The sequence below is a fragment of the Bos javanicus genome, chromosome 27, assembly GCF_032452875.1.
Source record: "Bos javanicus breed banteng chromosome 27, ARS-OSU_banteng_1.0, whole genome shotgun sequence".
Taxonomy (NCBI): Eukaryota; Metazoa; Chordata; class Mammalia; order Artiodactyla; family Bovidae; genus Bos; species Bos javanicus.
The window spans coordinates 2,734,050-2,753,942 of record NC_083894.1 but is presented as its reverse complement, the minus strand read 5'-3'; the positions used below and the strand labels follow the sequence as shown (position 1 = coordinate 2,753,942).

Here is a 19,893-nt window from a genome sequence, read left to right as displayed (position 1 = left end):
CAAATGAAGCAAAATTTCCTTTCCTGGAGGGTTTTTACCAGAGTTCACCATGGGATTTTGCAATACTTCATAACAGCTGTGGAATCAGCAAGAACACATTTTTTTTTAAAATCCTAATTTGAGCATCTATTTATCTTTTCATTTTTAAATGTCAGTTCCTCTAAACCTTGACATTCTCATGAACTTTAGCCATGATTTCCTTCAGGTTTTACTATCTCTGCCTTTTTCAACACAATACCTCACTGTAGTCTTGACTTCACCTCTTTTGGATATACACCCAGAAATAGGGTTGCTGGACCATGCATTAATTATATTTCAGTTTTCTGAGAAAGCTCCATACTGTTTTTAATAACTGCTACAACATTTCCTGTTGTCAGTGACAGTACACAAGGGGTCTAGCTTCTGTACAACTTGCCAGCACTTGTTTTTTCCTTTTGTTAATGGTCATCCTAATGAGTGTGAGGTGGTATCTCATTGTGGTTTAAGTTTGCGTTATTCCAATAATTAGTGATGTTGAGCATCTTTTCATATGCTTGTTACACACACTTGTATTTTTGGATAATTGTTCAAGTCTTTTGTTCATTTTTTAAAATGAGGATTTTTTGTTGTTTAGTTGTAGGAAGTTCCTTGCATGCTCTAGATATCAACCATTATTAGATATATGGTTTGCAAACATTTTCTCTCAATGCATAGGTTGACTCTTGCTCTATTGATTGTTTTTTGGATACACAGAAGTTTTTCAGTTTGATGTAATCCCATTTGTCTCTTTATGCTTCTGTTGCCTGTGCTTTTGTGTTGTATTCAAGAAATCACTGCCAAATCTAATGTGCAGAAGCTTTTCCCCTGTTTTATTTTAGTTTTAGAGTTTCAAGTCTTTGTCTGGATCTTTCATTCATTTTGAGTTAATTTTGGTACATGGTGTAATGTAAGATCCCAGCTCTATTCTTTTGCACCTTCCTATCCAGTTTTTCCAACACTATCTGTTGGAGAGACTCTCATTTCTCCAGGGTGTAATCTTAGCACCTAGGAGAAGATCATTACATATGTCATATATGTAAGAATTTATTTTTAGCACTCTCTTCTGTTCCATCAGTCTATGTATCTATCTTAATGCTAGTATCACACTTGTTTGATTGCTGCTTCATAAGTATTTTCTGAAATTGGGAAGCACAAGGCCCCCAAGTTTGTTTTCTCTCAAGATTGTTTTGGCTGTCTGGTGTCCCTTGAGATTCCATGTGAAATTTAGGATTTTTTTTTTCCTATTTCAGCCCCAAATGCCATTTGTGATTTTGATAAGGATATCTACAAAGGATACCTACCTTTGACTCTACAGATAAAGTGAGTCAGCTGTTAGCATCAGGTGGCCAAAGTTTTGGAGTTTCAGCTTGAGCATCAGTCCTTTCAATGGATATTTAGGGTTGATTTCCATTAAGATTGACTGGTTTGATCTCCCTGGTGTCCAAGGGACTCTCTACAGTATTCTCCAGCACCACAATTCAAAAGCATCAGTTATTCAGCACTCAGCCTTCTGATGGTCCAACTCCCACAACCATACATAACTACTGGGAAAAAAATAGTTTTCTGTATATCATAGCATTTTTGTCTCTATTTTCCTCTTATACTCCATTTATTGGTCTCATAGGTTTTTTTGTAGTGACATTTTATTTTCTTTCTCATTTCTCTTTATGTGTATTAGAGAAATGTTTTCTTTGTTATTATCATTGCAATTACATAAAACATTTAAAGTTATAATAATGTTTTAAAGTAATAATTACTTCAGTTCAGTTCAGTTCAGTCACTCAGTCATGTACAACTCTTTGCGACCCCATGAATTGCAGCACGCCAGGCCTCCCTGTCCATCACCAACTCCCAGAGTTCACTCAGACTCACATCCATCGAGTCAGTGATGCCTCCAGCCATCTCATCCTTTGTCATCCCCTTCTCCTCCTGCCCCCAATCCCTCCCAGCATCAGAGTCTTTTCCAATGAGTCAACTCTTCGCATGAGGTGGCCAAAGTACTGGAGTTTCAGCTTCAGCATCATTCTTTCCAAAGAAATCCCAGGGCTGATCTCCTTCAGAATGGACTGGTTGGATCTCCTTGCAGTCCAAGGGACTCTCAAGAGTCTTCTCCAGCACCACAGTTCAAAAGCATCAATTCTTCGGTGCTCAGCCTTCTTCACAGTCCAACTCTCACATCCATACATGACCACTGGAAAAATCATAGCCTTGACTAGAAGGACCTTTGTTGGCAACGTAATGTCTCTGCTTTTGAATATGCTATCTAGGTTGGTCATAACTTTCCTTCCAAGGAGTAAGTGTATTTTAATTTCATGGCTGCAGTCACCATCTGCAGTGATTTTGGAGCCCCCAAAAATAAAGTCTGACACTGTTTCCACTGTTTCCCCATCTATTTCCCATGAAGTGATGGGACCAGATGGCATGATCTTCATTTTCTGAATGTTGAGCTTTAAGATTACTTCAGTCACATTTAAAAATTCTACTCCCCCCAATTTCATGGGATCTCTTTTCTTGACATTAGACATACAGTCCCTATGCTTTGAAAAGATCTGTTTTTCAGACAGATCTTATAATCTGTTAAATAGAAGGAATAGAATAGCATTTATTCTGTGGACTAAACCTGCCCACAGTTTACAGATAAAATAATTTTTAGCTCTACACATATGCTAAACTTCTTAGAAAATGACTTAAACAAGTAGTTTCTTTTCTTTGCATACTGTTTACTTAATTAAGGCCCTTTCTTTATAGATACTCTTTGCTGTCAGGAACAGTGCGGACATTAAGCAGTGTTGTATAGAAGCCTGAGTGTGTCCGGGTGACACATGAAGGTTTAGGTCTATGTGATCATGACATTTAACAGTTATTTCACTTTCTGTCAACCTCTCAAGAGATCTCCTCAAGTGAAGTTGTGAGTTCTTTCTTCACTTGTTTTACAGCATGTTGTCTGACGTTTAATACCATTTTTGGATTATGGGTTTACAGGGATTGTGAACAACACTTCTGTATTATCCAAAAGAATGATTGTTGCATAATTGGTTACAGTGAACAATATGCTTGGAAATTTTCCTTTGCTTTCCAGAATTAAGGCATAACCTATGTATTCCATAGGTTGTTTATGAGGACCTGCTGTATACCAAAGGCTCATACATCAGCATTATCTGTCCTTCAACCTCTTTGCTGTGCCAGATAATGCAACTGTACCGAGCTGTCTATTGGATCTGCTTTCCTCTCTCTTTGATTATTATCTTCATTATTATTTTAAGCTGTCTTGTTAGAATACCATATTATTTTTGAAGTTTGGAAACCATACACAATGCAAGGTGAAACGACAAGTATGATAAGTTGAGAAAAAAATATGCTCATTTTAACTATATCTACAAAGATCCTCTGTATCTTGCTCTAAATGCTCAGTTCAATTCAGTTGCTCAGTCATACCTGACTCTTTGTGACCACATGGACTGCAGCACACCGGGCTTCCCTGTCCATCACCAACTCCCAGAACTTGCTCAAACTCATGTCCATTGAGTCGGTGATGCTATCTAACCATCTAATCCTCTGCCGTCCCCTTCTACTCCCACCTTCAATCTTTCCCATCATCAGGGTCTTTTCAAATGAGTCAGTTCTTTGCATAAGGTGGCCAATATATTGGAGTCTCACCTTCAGCATCAGTCCTTCCAATGAATATTCAGGACTGATTTCCTTTAGGATAGACTGGTTGTATTTCCATGTAGTTCAAGGGACTTTCAAGAGTCTTCTCCAACACCACAGTTCAAAAACATCAATTCTTTGGTGCTCAGTTTTCTTTATAGTCTAACTCTCACATCCATACATGACTCCTGGAGAAACCATAGCTTTGACTAGATGGACCTTTGTTGGCAAAGTAATGTCTCTGTTTTTTAATATGCTGTCTAGGTTGGTCATAGCTTTTCTTCCAAGAAGCAAGAGTCTTTTCATTTCATGGCTGCAGTCACCATCTGCAGTGATAATGGAGCCCCCTAAAATAAAGTCTTTCACTGTTTCCATTGTTTCCCCATCAAGTGATGGGACTGGATGCCATGATCTCAGATTTTTGAATGTAGAGTTTTTTTTTTTTTTTGATTCATTCATTTATTTTAATTGGAGGCTAGTTACTTTACAATATTGTGGTGGTTTTTACCATACATTGACATGAATCAGCCACAGGTGTACATGTGTCCCCCATCCTAAACCCCCCACCCACCTCCCTCCCCATCCCATCCCTCAGGGTCATCCCAGTGCACCGGCCCTGAGTGCCCTGTCTCATGCATCAATCCTGAACTGGCGATCTGTTTCACATATGGTAATACACATGTTTCAATGCTATTCTCTCAAATCTTCCCACCTTCACCTTCTCCCACAGAGTACAAAATCTGTTCTTTACATCTGTGTCTTTTTTGCTATCTCTCATATAGGGTCGTTGTTAACATCTTTCTAAATTCCATATATATGCATTACTATACTGTACTTGTGTTTTTCTTTCTGATTTATTTCACTCTTGTTTAACAGGCTCCAGTTTCATCCACCTCATTAGAACTGATTCAAAAGCATTGTTTTTAATAGTGGAGTAATATTCCATTGTGTATATGTACCACAGCTTTCTTATCCATTCATCTGCCGATGGACATCTAGGTTGCTTCCATGTCCTAGCTATTGTAAACAGTGCTGCGATGAACACTGGGGTACATGTGTCTCTTTCAATTCTGGTTTCCTAAGTATGTATGCCCAGCAGTGGGATTGCTGGGTCATAAGGCAGTTCTATTTCCAGTTTTTTAAGGAATCTCCACACTGTTCTCCATAGTGGCTGCACTAGTTTGCATTCCTCCCAACAGTGTAAGAGGGTTCCCTTTTCTCCACATCCTCTCCAGCATTTATTTTTTGCAGACTTTTGTATAGCAGCCATTCTGACTGGCATGAGATGGTACCTCATTGTGTGTTTGATTTGCATTTCTCTGATAATAAGTGATGTTGAGCATCTTTTCATGTGTTTGTTAGCCATCTATATGTCTTCTTTGGAGAAATGTCTGTTTAGTTCTTTGGCCCATCTTTCGATTGGATCATTTATTTTTCTGGAATTAAGCTGCAGGAGCTGCTTATATATTTTTGAGATCAATTCTTTGTCAGTTGCTTCATTTGCTATTATTTTCTCCCATTCTGAAGGCTGTCTTTTCACCTTGCTTATAGTTCCCTTGGTTGTGCAAAAGCTTTTAAGTTTAATTAGGTCCCATTTGTTTATTTTTGCTTTTATTTCCATTACTCTGGGAGGTGGGTCATAGAGGATCCTGATGTGATTTATGTCAGTGTTTTCCCTATGTTTTCCTCTAGGAGTTTAGTTTCTGGTCTTACATTTAGATCTTTAATCCATTTTGAGTTTATTTTTGTGTATGGTGTTAGAAAGTGTTCGTTTCATTCTTTTACAAGTGGTTGACCAGTTTTCCCAGCACCACTTGTTAAAGAGATTGTCTTTTTTCCATTGTATATTCTTGCCTCTTTTGTCAAAGATAAGGTGTCCATAGGTGCATGGACTTATCTCTGGGCTTTCTATTTTGTTCTATTGATCTATATTTCTGTCTTTGTGCCAGTACCATACTGTCTTGATGACTGTTGCTTTGTAGTGTAGTCTGAAATCAGGCAGGTTGATTCCTCCAGTTCCATTCTTCTTTCTCAAGATTGCTTTGGCTATTCAAGGCTTTTTGTAATTCCATACAAATTGTGAAATTATTTGTTCTAGTTCTGTGAAAAATACCTTTGGTATCTTGATAGGGGTTGCATTGAATCTATAGATTGCTTTGGGTAGTATACTCATTTTTACTATATTGATTCTTCCAATCCATGAAAATGGTATATTTCTTTATCTATTTGTGTCCTCTTTGATTTCTTTCACCAGTGTTTTATAGTTTTCTATGTATATGTCTTTTGTTTCTTTAGGTAGATTTATTCCTAAGTGATTTATTCTTTTCATCACAATGGTGAATGGGATTGTTTCCTTAATTTCTCTTTATGTTTTCTCATTGTTAGTATATAGAAATGCAAGGGATTCTGTGTGCTAATTTTGAATCCTGAAACTTTGCTATATTCATTGATGAGTGCTAATAATTTTCTGGTGATGTCTTTAGGGTTTTCTATGTAGAGGATCATGTCATCTGAAAACAGTGAGAGTTTTACTTCTTTTCCAATCTGGACTCCTTTTATGTTGAATGTTTAGTTTTTAAACACCTCTTTCACTTTCATCAAGAGGCTCTTTAGTTCTTCCTCACTTTCTGCCATAAGGGTTGTGTCCTCTGCATATCTGAGGTTATTGATATTTCTCCCAGCAGCCTTGATTCCAGCTTGTGCTTCATCCATCCAGACCAGCATTTCACGTGATGTACTCTGCATATACGTTAAATATGCAGGGTGACTATACATAGCCTTGACATGATCCTTTCCCAATTTGGAACCAGTCTATTGTTCCATGTCCCATTCTAACTGTTGCCTCTTGACCTGCATACAGATTTTTCAGGAGGCAGGTGAGGTGGTCTGGTACTCCCATCTCTTTAAGAATTTTCTTCAGTTTGTTGTGATCCACATAGTCAAAGGCTTTGGCATAGTCAATAAAGCAGAAGTCAATGTTTTTCTGAAACTCTCTTGCTTTTTCACTAATACATTGGATGTTGGCAATTTAATATCTGGTGTCTCTGCCTTTTAAATCCCCCTTGAACATCTGGAAGTTCATGGTTCACATACTGTTGAAGCCTAGCTTGGAGGGTTTTGAACATTACTTTGCTAGTGCTTGATATGAGTGCAAGTGTGCAGTAGAATGCAAAAAATGCATTCTTTGGCATTTTCTTTCTTTGGGATTGGAATGAAAACAGCTTTTCCAGTCCTGTGGCTGTTGAGTTTTCCAAATTTGCTGGCATATTGAGTGGCAGCACTTTTACAGTGTCATCTTTTAGGATTTGAAATAGCTCAACTGGAATTCCATCACCTCCACTAGCTTTGTTCATAGTGATACTTTCTAAAGCCCACTTGACTTTGCATTGTGGTTGTCTGGGTCATGACAATCTTTTTTGTATAGTTCTTCTGTGCTTTAAATATTAGACAAAAATAAATGCATATTTATCATGTGTTTTCAAAATCATAATGTATCATTTTGGTATTTCAAATTATAGTTAGAAATTTTGTACCAAAGTTAATTTAAATATCTATTAAGGGTCAAATAAAAAATAAATGGCATACAATAGGAGTTCATGCCAATCTGTGATTGGAAGAAAAAAAAGGTGAAATTTAAATATACTGAATAGTTGCATTTTATGTTCTAAAGTTACAAAAAAGAGGGAGATAAATTAGACTTATACAAATAAAAAAACATTGAGTATAAGTGATGATATTTTTCATATTTAGCAATTTTATCATATATGAAAATCCCAAATGGCTTAAAATATTATGCTAGGAATAAAAAATATTGCCACTTAATGCCTATGGTGTTTTATAGTTTTTGATATACAACCATTTAAGGAAAAATCAATTTCAACTTAGGAAAATATTATAATACACTTCACACCCACTTATCACAGACAAAATTTGTGTGTCTCGTGGCTTGAAATTGTTCTCAAACTTTAATGCATAAGAATCACCAGGGATGATGTTACCAAGCAGATTCTGAGCCAGGAGTTCTGGGGTATGGCTCAGAGTGTGTATCTTTTACAGTATCCCATGCTCATCACACTTCAAAATGTAGGACAGTTTATACAAATAACAGTTTAAACAAATAACAAATAACAAACAAATTCCTTAGAGTTCATTTGTCTGATATTCTAAGCTTAATTCCAATACTATATGATACAATTAAAACATGTTTGTTAGCGCCTTAACTACAGGCAACTCCATTTAGGAAAGGTCCCACTTAGTTGTGTTGTTGTCTTTAAATAAGAAAGAGATAGACTGAATATAAAATATTTGTTCTCATATTTTTCCAGAAAGATAGAATTCCAAGATTCACAGTTAAACTTTTTCAAAAAGACTGCTAAATATGCTTGAAAAACAAAAAACAAAGGAGCCGTATCATAGGTGTTTGCATCTAGGAAGCAGTTTCTTTAAAGATCTTTTAAAATGTGTATGCATTAGAATTGGTGTGTTTTATGCTAAATGTGGAAAGAAATAATTTTATTCTTTCAAGAAATGCTAGATTCAATACATGATGAAAATGAAACAAACCAATATTTATGATTTAGCTCATAGCTTTTTGGAAGTTAAAATTTTCTTGGTAAACCAGAGAGAGTTAACATCTTTGTTCATTTCTACAGGAGAAAAGCAACAGAGAAACACTGTTCTGCTATTTGAATAATAAGAACACTGTTTATTCTACATGGCTTATGAGTCTGTGTCTTGCATTTTCATAGCCGTGGGTCTCGCGGCTTGCCAAGAGCCAGCCCTTCCCAGTAACGGCATCAAAACTGGAGACCGATACATGGTGAATGATGTGCTGTCCTTCCAGTGCGAGCCTGGGTACACACTGCAGGTACTTCCTTCTGTTGTTGAAGTTCTTGATAATGGACTCAGCATGGTGATCCTCAACCAGCTCACCTAAGACAAAGCCCACGATGTGCACACAGAGACCTAACTTAGTTTCTCACTCAGTTTGTGAATCAGAGCTCTTAAATTAACTGTGCATACAGGTAAATTCAATGATGATGTGGAAATAGCTTCTAAATGATAAAAGATCCTTTCAAGGTTGAGTATATTCTAGTCATAATAATTTTATTTCAAAATGAAATGTGTAGTCTCCCAGTAACTATACAGATAAAATTCTAAGGGACAAAGCAGTGACACAGTCTAGTTAAGAGTATCATCCCAGCAACCCGATTAGTGGACTGGCTCTGAGTCTCGTGCTGGTCCTGCATTTCAAGCTGCTCTTATGATTTAGTTCAGCAAATCATCAAGGGTCCATTTGTGTGTCAGGTAAATATGGGGCTCAAATGATAGACTTAAACAATTTTCGAGAAACATTAAGCAGATTTCTAATAATATTTTATTGGTTTTTTTATTAAAAGTTTTTTTATATTAAAGTTGTAATAAACATTTTATAAATCAGTGTATAGTAACATTACTTCTTTTCCAGTTATTTATTTTTATGAGTTAACCACAAATAAGTATATTCCCAAAATAGTTTATCTCTGTCCTTTAGCGTAATTCATGTATAATTCTTACCAACAGTGGACACTGCAATTGAAACAAGTATATTTTTTCCGAAGTCCAATAGAAATATTTAAGCCTACTTATGTTTCTATGTTTCAGTTAATTCAGGTAAAAGAGTACTTTTTGCTGTTTGCTTATTATAACACTGAAGCTGATAGTATTTCAAGAGCATTATTTTTAGTCATATTCTGTAACCGACTTAAATAAAGCTTGAGTAATCATCAGAAAGAAGTCTTAATGACACAGCAGTGAAATGACAGTGTAGTATGCGATTGCATTTCTGTGTGTGTGCTGGAGTAAATCTTTTGCAGAACTGAGACAAATCAGAGCAGCAACAGCAATCGCAGGAAGTTGATGGCCTGCCTGTCAAGTGCTTTGTGTACAAACCCGCATTAGTCTCACACAGCTTCATGGTGTGGACGCTGGGGGCTCATCTTTGATGGGCAGGGGGAAGTGAGCCAGGACCTGGAAGGAATCAGGGGGAGAGTAGCCGGCAGATCCACAGGGGCCGTGTGCAGAAGTCAGCCTGGGTTCTCAGTCTGAGAAAACATTGGCAAAATGCCTGATACTTCAGTAAATGAAAGCCAGCATTGCTACTATTGTAAGTAAACATCAAGATATGTAGACACCTTCACCAAAACAGCCTACCACCTGCCTGTATAGATCTTGGTGGGTATTATAGTAATGCTTGGCTCTGGAGAAAGGTGAGCAGACACTTGGAAAGTAGGACAGTTACTGAAAAAGCTTTGCTGAAAGGTCTGCCATGGAAGCAAGTTTGTAACCAAGCACATGAAGGCAGTGGTAACTGATTGTTTAAGACAGAAATTTCCCATTTCATGTGTTACAGTAAAAAGAATTATAAGTCACAGCCCAAGGGTTTCATTTAGAGGAACACCTCATTCTATACTGACAAGCCTTTTTATTAATATGTCTTTGGTTGTTGTTTTTTGGGGGGGGGCCTTCATAAATTTATGTAAACCATGTAAATACCATTTTGGCTCCGTTTCTCCAGATCCCACGGGCTGTCACTTGGTCTCCCTCACTTGTGTTCCCCTTCTTTCTACACTTTTATGATGACACTTTGCAGTTACTGCCAGCATCCTTTTATGAGGGAGACTTCTCCAGCCCTCAGAGAAGAAACTAGAAAGGGTTATTTAGTAAAGACATTTCTTATAATGAATTGTTTAATGTGCTACTTGGAGATAAAAGCCTGCAGGCACACATCTGTGGAGCCCAGGCAGGCCACTTGGCTCAGGTTTTCAAATGCAAACTAAGAGTTTTTTATTTCCCTTCATAACAGCATCAAGCATTGAGTATACAAGCTGTGACTTTCTCTCACTCACATGAGTTAAAAAGGATGCTAGACTTTTCAAAAAATTACTAACAATTGGGAATTTTGCTAACATACTAGTATATTTGGACTGGCAGTGTGCATAAATTACAGTATTCATGAAAAGCACTGTTCCTTGTATGATTTATGCACAAATGTCTATAAATGCATCTGCCTAGTGTGATTCATGCTAAAACTGCAGAGACGGGATGCATCAAAAATCAATCCCGGATATCTGCAGGATTAATGATTTCCTTTTCTCTAAACCTGTTTCGCTTTTCTTTTAAAAGATGAAAAAAAGAAAATTCCCATTTTAAGCTAATAAATAAATACACAAATTCCTGTCTTGTTTTGGATCCAGTATAAAAATTTTAGCTGGAATCACTAATATGAAATATCTTTGTTGGAATCAATAACAAAATGTACCCCATATATAACCATTTTATTAGTAGTCTTCCATAAATGTCTCTAAAGGCTTTTATACTTTGTGTTTATCCAAAATTCAGAAATAAATTTGTTAAAGATAACATAATAGATCAGAGAATGAGAAGACACAGAGCATGAAATTTGGCAGGAAAAGCATTGTCCTGAGTGTCTTCTTTAAGTATAAATGTAGTCTTCCTGTACTGTAGCAACTTTTAAGAATGTTAGGAAATAGGAGTAAATGAGTTCTGTGGCAGACAAATCGAGTGTGAAATCTTCCTAAGCTTGGGGAATTGGTTTGTCATTGATAACAGCCTTAGTGCAAATTCTTGTTTGATGCGTTCCCAACATGGCTGGGATTATTTAACATGAGCTAAAGATGTGTTTGTCATCTGCCTCTGTGCCAATTTTGTTTGGCAAATGGAAATTCACAAGGTTAGCACACGTGTCACATAAGCCCACCAAGTCACAATGAGGAAGAAAGTAAACATGAATAGTCTGTACACAGAGATGCCCATTTGCTACTTTCTCTTTCATCATAAAAGAAATTTTAACCCAAAGCACTGAGAATTTAACCCACTGCTGTCTGATTTTTGAAAGAGGATGAACAGGACAAATTTTTTGAAGGTTGAAAGTTGAAAACTTCATATATTTAAAGGCTAAAGAGACCCTGAGCAATGAGGATTAATTTCATTGCAGAAGTATTAATTTGACAGCTTGTGAAGCTGATAATAAAATGAATATTAAGTCTCCCTTTTTCTCCAACAAAGGAGGAACTGACCCAATTTTTTGCTGAACCATAAAGCTTGTGTGAGTTGCTTGTGAACCATAGGCAACCATGAAAGTTACCTTTGCATAAGCAGATTACTTACCACTGACATTTCACCCTTCAACACCTAATATTTCCTAATCATTTGACCAAAACTTTTGATGACTTAAAAAAAAGAAGAAGACTTACTTTGGTCAATTCAGTTCAGCATCTTAAGCATTAGGAAAGCATCTTGGCAGAAATACAGACCATTGAAAGGCACATTATAAGATTTTTATTTTAGTGACAAGAAGTACAGTGATTATGGCTTTTTTTTTCTATTTTGATTCCAAATATGAGATTCATTAATACACATTAGTAGAATAGATTTCACGGGTTTGATATTTTTTACATTTGTAATTAAATCAAAAGGGAAAACCAAAGAGAATACAGATATTCTTGCAAACACTGAAGCCTCCAGTACTCCATGTTCAGCTAGTGAGTTTTGTTCCATCTTTTCTCGAGCAGGGCCGTTCCCACATCTCCTGTATGCCGGGGACCGTGCGGCGTTGGAACTACCCGTCTCCCCTCTGCATTGGTACGGACATGCCTTCCATCCTTGAGTCACTGTGCACATTCTCAATAATGTAATGGTGATCTTCTTGAGCAACTTTTGGGCTTCAAAGATGAACTTTTAAATTCCCTTCAAACACCTGTGACAAGATAACTTAATAATGCAGTAGAGGTGTAACTGAGATTGGACATCTTCTCCCCCTGGATGTGGGTGCTCAGCATCCCTGGACCAACCGGCAGGGATTAGATGCAAGATTGCTAGCTCCAGGCACTAACACACACCACATGCATGTCAGAAGCCAGTGGATTAATGCATGAGAAGGAATGAACGTATCTGGTCTGAGAGTCTGAGAAGGGTTCTGTTTATGCCATTAGCCTCAGGAAAATCATATCTCCAGAAACAAAATTCAGAAGTGCCAATAAGTGGCATGGAGTTGGATGGACAGTATTTTATATCAAAAAGTATTTGATATAAAGGCAGCCGCTCTTGTAGAGGGGCTCATCAGGAATGGGACTCAGGCATAGAACATCCATCTCCCTACTTATTTTTAAGTGAAGAACTTTCCCTTAGACTTGGGGATTCAAATATTTTAAGCTTTGAAATGAAATCAACTCACAGTGGATATTCAGTCAAATGATGTGCCATTGCTGGCACTCTGTATTATGTGAGGAGATATTTTATTCAAATAGCTTACCTATATTAGCCAAATAAAATTAATTCTGTTCTTTATTTTGCATGTTTCATATGTTGTTGGTGTTTAGTCACTGAGTCATGTCCAACTCTTTGCAACCCCATGGACGTAGCCTAGCAGGCTCCTCTATCCATGGGATTTCCCAGGAGAGAATACTGTGGGTTGCTATGCCCTCCTCCTTGTGCTTGCTGCATTGGCAAGTGGGTTCTTTACCACTAGCACCACTTGGGAAGCTCAGAGCCTACCCAACATTAATTATTTTAAGCATCATGACAAGTCCCAGGATGGCCAAGCTGTTGGTCAGGGCCCTGCTCTGAGATGGCATTCCCTGTACCATGGGGTCCCTGAGACAGGGCATGGCCTATACCTTGGAACAAAAATTCCATATATTCTCACCAGAAAATCAGGAATCTACATAAAATGAGACACATAAACCCAGTTAAAACCCAAGATCCCTTGCTCATTTATAAAGATAAACACTTTGTCCTTTAGCGATAGCACTTTACCAGTAACTCTTTGAATACACTATTTAACAATAAGAAAGGATCTGGCAGGGAGGGAGTTTCTCCAGCAGGAGACTGGAAGTCAGGCCACCAACTGCTGGTGACAGTGAGCCTGGGGAGGAGACTGAAACTTGAGGGTAGGGCTGAAGGAACATAATGGTATCACTAGATGAATATAAAATAAGAGCGGCCCATTGATGGGGTTTTTAAAATATCACAAAGGAAAAAAGATTGATGCATGGCTTTCGGGGTCGTGTTTGTGCACTCATCCAGTGGCTCTTGTGTTTTGAGACAAACAAAGGCACGATCACATGCTACGGTAACTAAGCACTCAAGGAATTAGGTTGTCTCTGTGTGCCTACAGGAGTTACACTCATATCAGGCCCTTTCTCTCTCCTGGGATGATCATCATGGTCCTGATTTAAAGACGTGGGTCTTGATGATCAGTTCCATCATTCAGGCACTGGGTCAGCTGCTCCTGCAAGAAAGTCTCAGTCCTCAGTGAAGATATACACACAGATGTTTTCATATTTTATAATTTCCAATCTTTTTTCTCTTCTTGGTACAAACCATGCTCAAAATCAAAATGGCAAAAATGTCACTTATATTTCAGTGGTTTTGGTGTTTCCATCATTGATGTGGTTTGTGCTTGGACCTGCATGTTTAACCTCAGTGCAGGTTGTAAGAGTCCTGGGGGGGTTGGGGGAACATCACTGCCAAATGAAGGCAGGCTCGCTGCTCAGACCCACCAGTGTCCACAACAGCACCCACAGACTTGTGGGTAAAAGCAGGCCAGAGACCTTATTCTCACACACGTGGTGTCTCCTGCAAAGAATTAACCTGATAAGTTATTTTCTAGATAAAAACACTTAATGTTCAACACTTTGCTGGAATTTTCACTCACCCACAAACATACATTTAAAGTGTTTTTAAAAACTTACATTTTTAACTTGCACACTGTTGACACTCAGACTAGGGTTCCCTAGCTTGAACAATTACCATATTCATTAGACTTTTTATAAGATGTTTAGGTTTTCCCTCATATCAAATTTACCCAAAACAGATAAAGTCTTTCCACCTCCGTAATTAAAAAAAAATCTTGAGGGTCTCTGAAATCAGGCTCCTGAAATTATTTTGCCTAGTAAGAGCATTGTTAGACTATGAGTAAAGCCTTTTCCTGTGGCTTCCTTGAAAGAAACAACATCATTTGCATGATTGGTTTGAAATACAAGAAATCACCATTTTAACAGGTTGGAAATGGTCAAGTCCAAGTATTAGAACTTCATTCTATATTATTTGGCATGTGCGTTATAAAGTCAGTCATGTTTCTTTACTGTCAAACCTCAGCATTAACAGTGTAAAATGTGCGTAACCAAGGTAAGTCCAGGGATGGGAACATACAGTCACACCCATATTCACAGGGTGAGATTTCTTGCAGAACAAGTGGTCTCAGTTAGGTGCATTACAAAGCTGGGAAGAATTTTGAAGGTAGCATATCCAGGTTAAAACTTGGAATCTAGGGGCTTCCCTGGCAGTCCAGTGGTTAGGAATCCACCTGCCAATGCAGGGAACACAGGTTTGATCCCTGCTCCAGGAAGATCCCACCGGCTGCAGGGCAACTAAGCCCGTGCACCACAGCTACTGAGCCCATGCTCTAGAGCTGCAACTGCTGAAGCCTGCACACCCTAGGGCCTGTGCTTTGCAACAGGAGAAGCCACCACAATGAGAAGCCCATGCACTGCAATGAAGAGTAGCCCCCACCCCTTACTACAGCTAGAGAAAGCCCACATGCCACGACTAAGGCTCAATGCAATCAAACATTAAATAAATAAAATAAATCTTAAAGGAAACAAACTTGGATTCGAGAACCAGACAGAGCTGAAATAAAATTTTGGTTGTGCTGTTTGCCAGGTGTGTGCCCTTAGACAAATTCCTTAATCTCCTCATGCTTGGTTTCCTTGTCTGTAAAGTGGGATGATAATAATACTCACCCTTTAAGGTTGTGATGAGAATCAAGCAGTGAACTGTGTTTATCTCAGCCCATAGGTGAGCACATGGCTAACGATCAGTAAGTAGTAACTGGTACAAGCACTCAGAACCTGGAAGACAATGGGATACTGACCAAAGTGTGTAAGCTTGACCAAGCTGTACTGAGAGCCTCTGTGGACCAGAAGGAGATAAACTACGAAGACCTGTCTTTATTCTTAATCAGTGAATGCTCAGCAGAGAGAACTAGACCCAGAAGTAACTAAAGGGCATCCCATTTATGTATGTGCTGAAGCTAGGGGCAAATCCATTTCTGAAGACTTGCTTCAGGGTAGCACACTTACATGGGGGTGGGGGGAGTGAATTGTCCTAGAAAGCCATGGCCCCCAGGCACTCACTCCACTTGTCGTTCTAACAGCGACCTGCGGGGGCACCTTGAACAGCATGGGGGGAGTGGTCCTGAGCCCCGGGTTCCCTGGCACCTACCCCAACAACCTGGACTGCACCTGGAAGATCTCCCTGCCCATAGGCTATGGTAAGTGATGACATCTTTTAATTCCTCAAGACCCAACTTTTTAATATATTCCTTGCAAAGAATAAGACTAAGTAAAAAGCGAGCCTTATTCTGTTGACCTAACTGTGTCTTTAATTGAATATGGCTTACAGATTTAAATAAAGCATTGGCAGAATAACTTTGAGAATAGAAAGTTATTTGAAAAGTCACTCGGCCATACACGTCTTTTCAAGGCAAACTAAATTGGCAGAATGATGATATAGTAGTCACATGAAGTGCAAAATGTAGCATCCCTAATTCAATCACCAACCTCTTTATTCGTAATACCACCTTCAATAATCTATCACTGGAAGTCAATAACGGTAGTGGTTTCTTTTAAATAATTATTAAGGTGTTTTTCAGATTATGATTCATTTTAGTATTATCTTATAAAATTTTATCATTATTCCTTACATTGATTTAGGTTTATGAAAATTACCTGAATGATAAAAATCACATTTAGTTATGAACTTCCAGGTTACCTACCTTAAATAATTCATAATTTTAATTGTTATATACACTAAAATCCCATTCTGGCCTGCTTCAGAAATGCACAGTCTTTGTGAAATTTTAATTCTCTGTCATACCTTTCCTCATCTGCCTCATGGTTTCCTTATATTTTAGTTCATTAACTTGGATTTTCCCCACCTGCAATTGTCCTAAAAGTACACACTGTGATGAGGGTGCTAGATTAGATACTCAGGGAATGTCCCAGAATGTCCATAGTAATTGAGTACTTATGCACTAAATAAATGTTAGCTGAATGATGGGTGAACAGAAGCATAAGTGGAAATCATTGCCCTGGAAGAAGGTTATATATTTTAATTAAGTTTTCAAAGCTTTTGCTTTAAGAGTCTGTTCCAGGAGGAGGAAGGGGCTGGGGGGAGTCTACCTGCTCAGCTGAGAGCAGCTAAGAGGGAGGGCGTACGGCCACCAGAGTAAAGGAGGGGTGTGCAAGGAAAGGGACCCCCACTGGGGAAAGCACATGTGAGATTCAGCTCCATGACCCCTGAAGGGGCCCCAGCATGTTGGGGCAAAAGGAAGGGGGGCAGTTCACAGGGGTCATGGAGGTGCTCTATTTGTTCCAGGTTTTTAAATTTTATTTTTTAAACATGAACTCTCCGGGCAAAGAGGCTATAATTCTGCCCTGTGCTATACCAAACAGAGGCCTTTGACTTTAACCAATATTGGCTCAGCCATCCACAAAGCCTGGTCTGTTTTTTTACCCTGAGGATCTCAAGATCTGGACAGGGTTGGTTCCGTGTTTGGAGTCAGATGTCAGAGGCTGGATTGGAGTTACAGTTGATCCGCAAGGTTCCATCACGGCCTCAGCATCTTGAGGGCCACAAACTTACTAGGAAAATAATAATAGTATAGGCTACTGAACTGAGTGAACCCCAGGAATCTCACTTTCTGCATCTCTAAAAATGAAATAACCACACAGGGTTACAGAGGATTCACTGAAACAGCTCAGGCGAGAAATTTAGTATAGGGCTTGGCATGTTGTAAATAACAACAGCAAAATGCTAGCTGGTTTTTAAATTGTTATTTCAAATACTTCCCACTTTTCTTTCAAACCTCATTAGAAACAGTTTACTCATGAATGGATATGTACATTTTATTAACTTATTTTCCCAGCCTCACTGTTTCATGGTGTGAGAAGGCTGCTGGTCAGCATGCTTCCTTTCACTGTTCTCTCACTGAGAAACCAGTACACAAGACAGTAATTCAGGGAAAAAAAGAACAGGGATCTTCTGACTTCATGATCATGATCTATGAGCGTAAGAAAGCATTTATTTCAAGAAAGGTTTAAATGTTAAAAAGATTTATGGAATATTATAATTAAAACTAGTTGTCTTTAAAATGTTTAATATTGCCTAGCACTAGGCTTGAAAAGGCATCTTGAATAAGCAAAAAGGAACTTTATACCTGAAATCCTAAATACATGCAAAATAGTATGATTGTCCCTAGCTTTTTAGAATAGATACAGTTATGCTTCAGAATAATTTGCTACAGATTACAGCCGGACATCCTGGAATATGAAGTCAAGTGGGCCTTAGGAAGCATCACTACGAACAAAGCTGGTGGAGGTGATGGAATTCCAGTTGAGCTATTTCAAATCCTGAAAGTTGATGCTGTGAAACTTCTGCACTCAATATGCAAGCAAATATGGAAAACTCAGCAGTGGCCACAGGACTGGAAAAGGTCAGTTTTCATTCCAATCCCAAAGAAAGGCAATGCCAAAGAATGCTCAAACTACCATACAATTGCACTCATCTCACACGCTAGTAAAGTAATGCTCAAAATTCCCCAAGCCAGGCTTCAGCAGTACGTGAACCATGAACTTCCAGATGTTCAAGCTGGTTTTAGAAAAGGCAGAGGAACCAGAGATCAAATTGCCAACATCCGCTGGATCATGGAAAAAGCAAGAGAGTTCCAGAAAAACATCTATTTCTGCTTTATTGACTATGCCAAAGCCTTTGACTGTGTGGATCACAATAAACTGTGGAAAATTCTGAAAGAGATGGGAATACCAGACCACCTGACCTGCCTCTTGAGAAACCTGTATGCAGGTCAGGAAGCAACAGTTAGAACTTGACATGGAACAACAGACTGGTTCCAAACAGGAAAAGAAGTATGCCAAGGCTGTATATTGTCACCCTGCTTATTTAACTTACATGCAGAGTACATCATGAGAAACGCTGGGCTGGAGGAAGCACAAGCTGGAATCAAGATTGCCAGGAGAAATATCAATAACCTCAGATATGCAGATAGCACCACCCTTATGGAATAAAGTGAAGAGGAACTAAAAAGCCTCTTGATGAAAGTGAAAGAGGAGAGTGGAAAAGTTGGCTTAAAGCTCAACATTCAGAAAACTAAGACCATGGCATCCGGTCCAATCACTTCATGGCAAATAGATGGGGAAACAGTGAAAACAGTGGCTGACTTTATGTTTTTGGGCTCCAAAATCACTGCAGATGGTGATTGCAGCAATGAAATTAAAAGACACTCACTCTTTGGAAGGAAAGTTATGACCAACGTACTGCTGCTGCTGCTGCTAAATCACATCAGTCGTGTCCAACTCTGTGCAACCCCATAGACGGCAGCCCACCATGTTCTGCTGTCCCCAGATTCTCCTGGCAAGAACAACTGGAGTGGGTTGCCATTTCCTTCTCCAATGCATGAAAGTGAAAAGTGAAAGGGAAGTCGCTCAGTCGTGTCCAACTCTGCTCCTCCATCCATGGAAGTTTCCAGGCAAGAGTACTGGAGTGGGGTGCCATTGCCTTCTCCGTGACCAACCTAGACAGCATATTAAAAAGCAGAGACATTACTTTGCCAACAGAGGTCCGTCTAGTCAAGGCTATGGTTTTTCCTGTAGTTATGTATGGATGTGAGAGTTGGACTATAAAGAAAGCTGAGCACTGATAAATTGATGCTTTTGAACTGTGGTGTTGGAGAAGACTCTTGAGAGTCCCTTGGACTGCAAGGAGATCCAACTAGTCCATCCTAAAGGAGGTCCGTCCTGGGTGTTCATTGGAAGGATTGATGTTGAAGCTGAAACTCCAACACTTTGGCCACCTGATGTGAAGAGCTAACTCATTGGAAAAGACCCTGATGCTGGGAAAGATTGAGGGCAGGAGGAGAAGGGGATGACAGAGGATGAGATGGTTGGATGGCATCATCGACTCGATGGACATGGGTTTGGGTGGACTCCAGGGGTTGGTGATGGACAGGGAGGCCTGGCGTGCTGTGGTTCATGGGGCCACAAAGAGTCAGACACGAGTGACTGAACTGAACATATAAGTACCACACTGGGTTTTTCTGACAAGTTGTGTAATCTATAAATATACTCCTAAACATGAAATTTAAAACAG

General features: G+C 38.9%; 1 protein-coding gene across 1 annotated transcript in view; it reads left to right on the top strand.

Moving 5' to 3' along the window:
• CSMD1 (CUB and Sushi multiple domains 1) overlaps window positions 1-19,893 on the top strand; it is a 2,072,278-nt gene that overhangs the window by 1,868,173 nt on the left and 184,212 nt on the right. Inside the window, exons 38-40 of the mRNA XM_061404066.1 lie at window positions 8,415-8,533; window positions 12,240-12,309; window positions 15,884-16,000. Coding sequence (XP_061260050.1) covers window positions 8,415-8,533; window positions 12,240-12,309; window positions 15,884-16,000 — 306 coding nt within the window. The remainder of the gene's footprint in view (window positions 1-8,414; window positions 8,534-12,239; window positions 12,310-15,883; window positions 16,001-19,893) is intronic.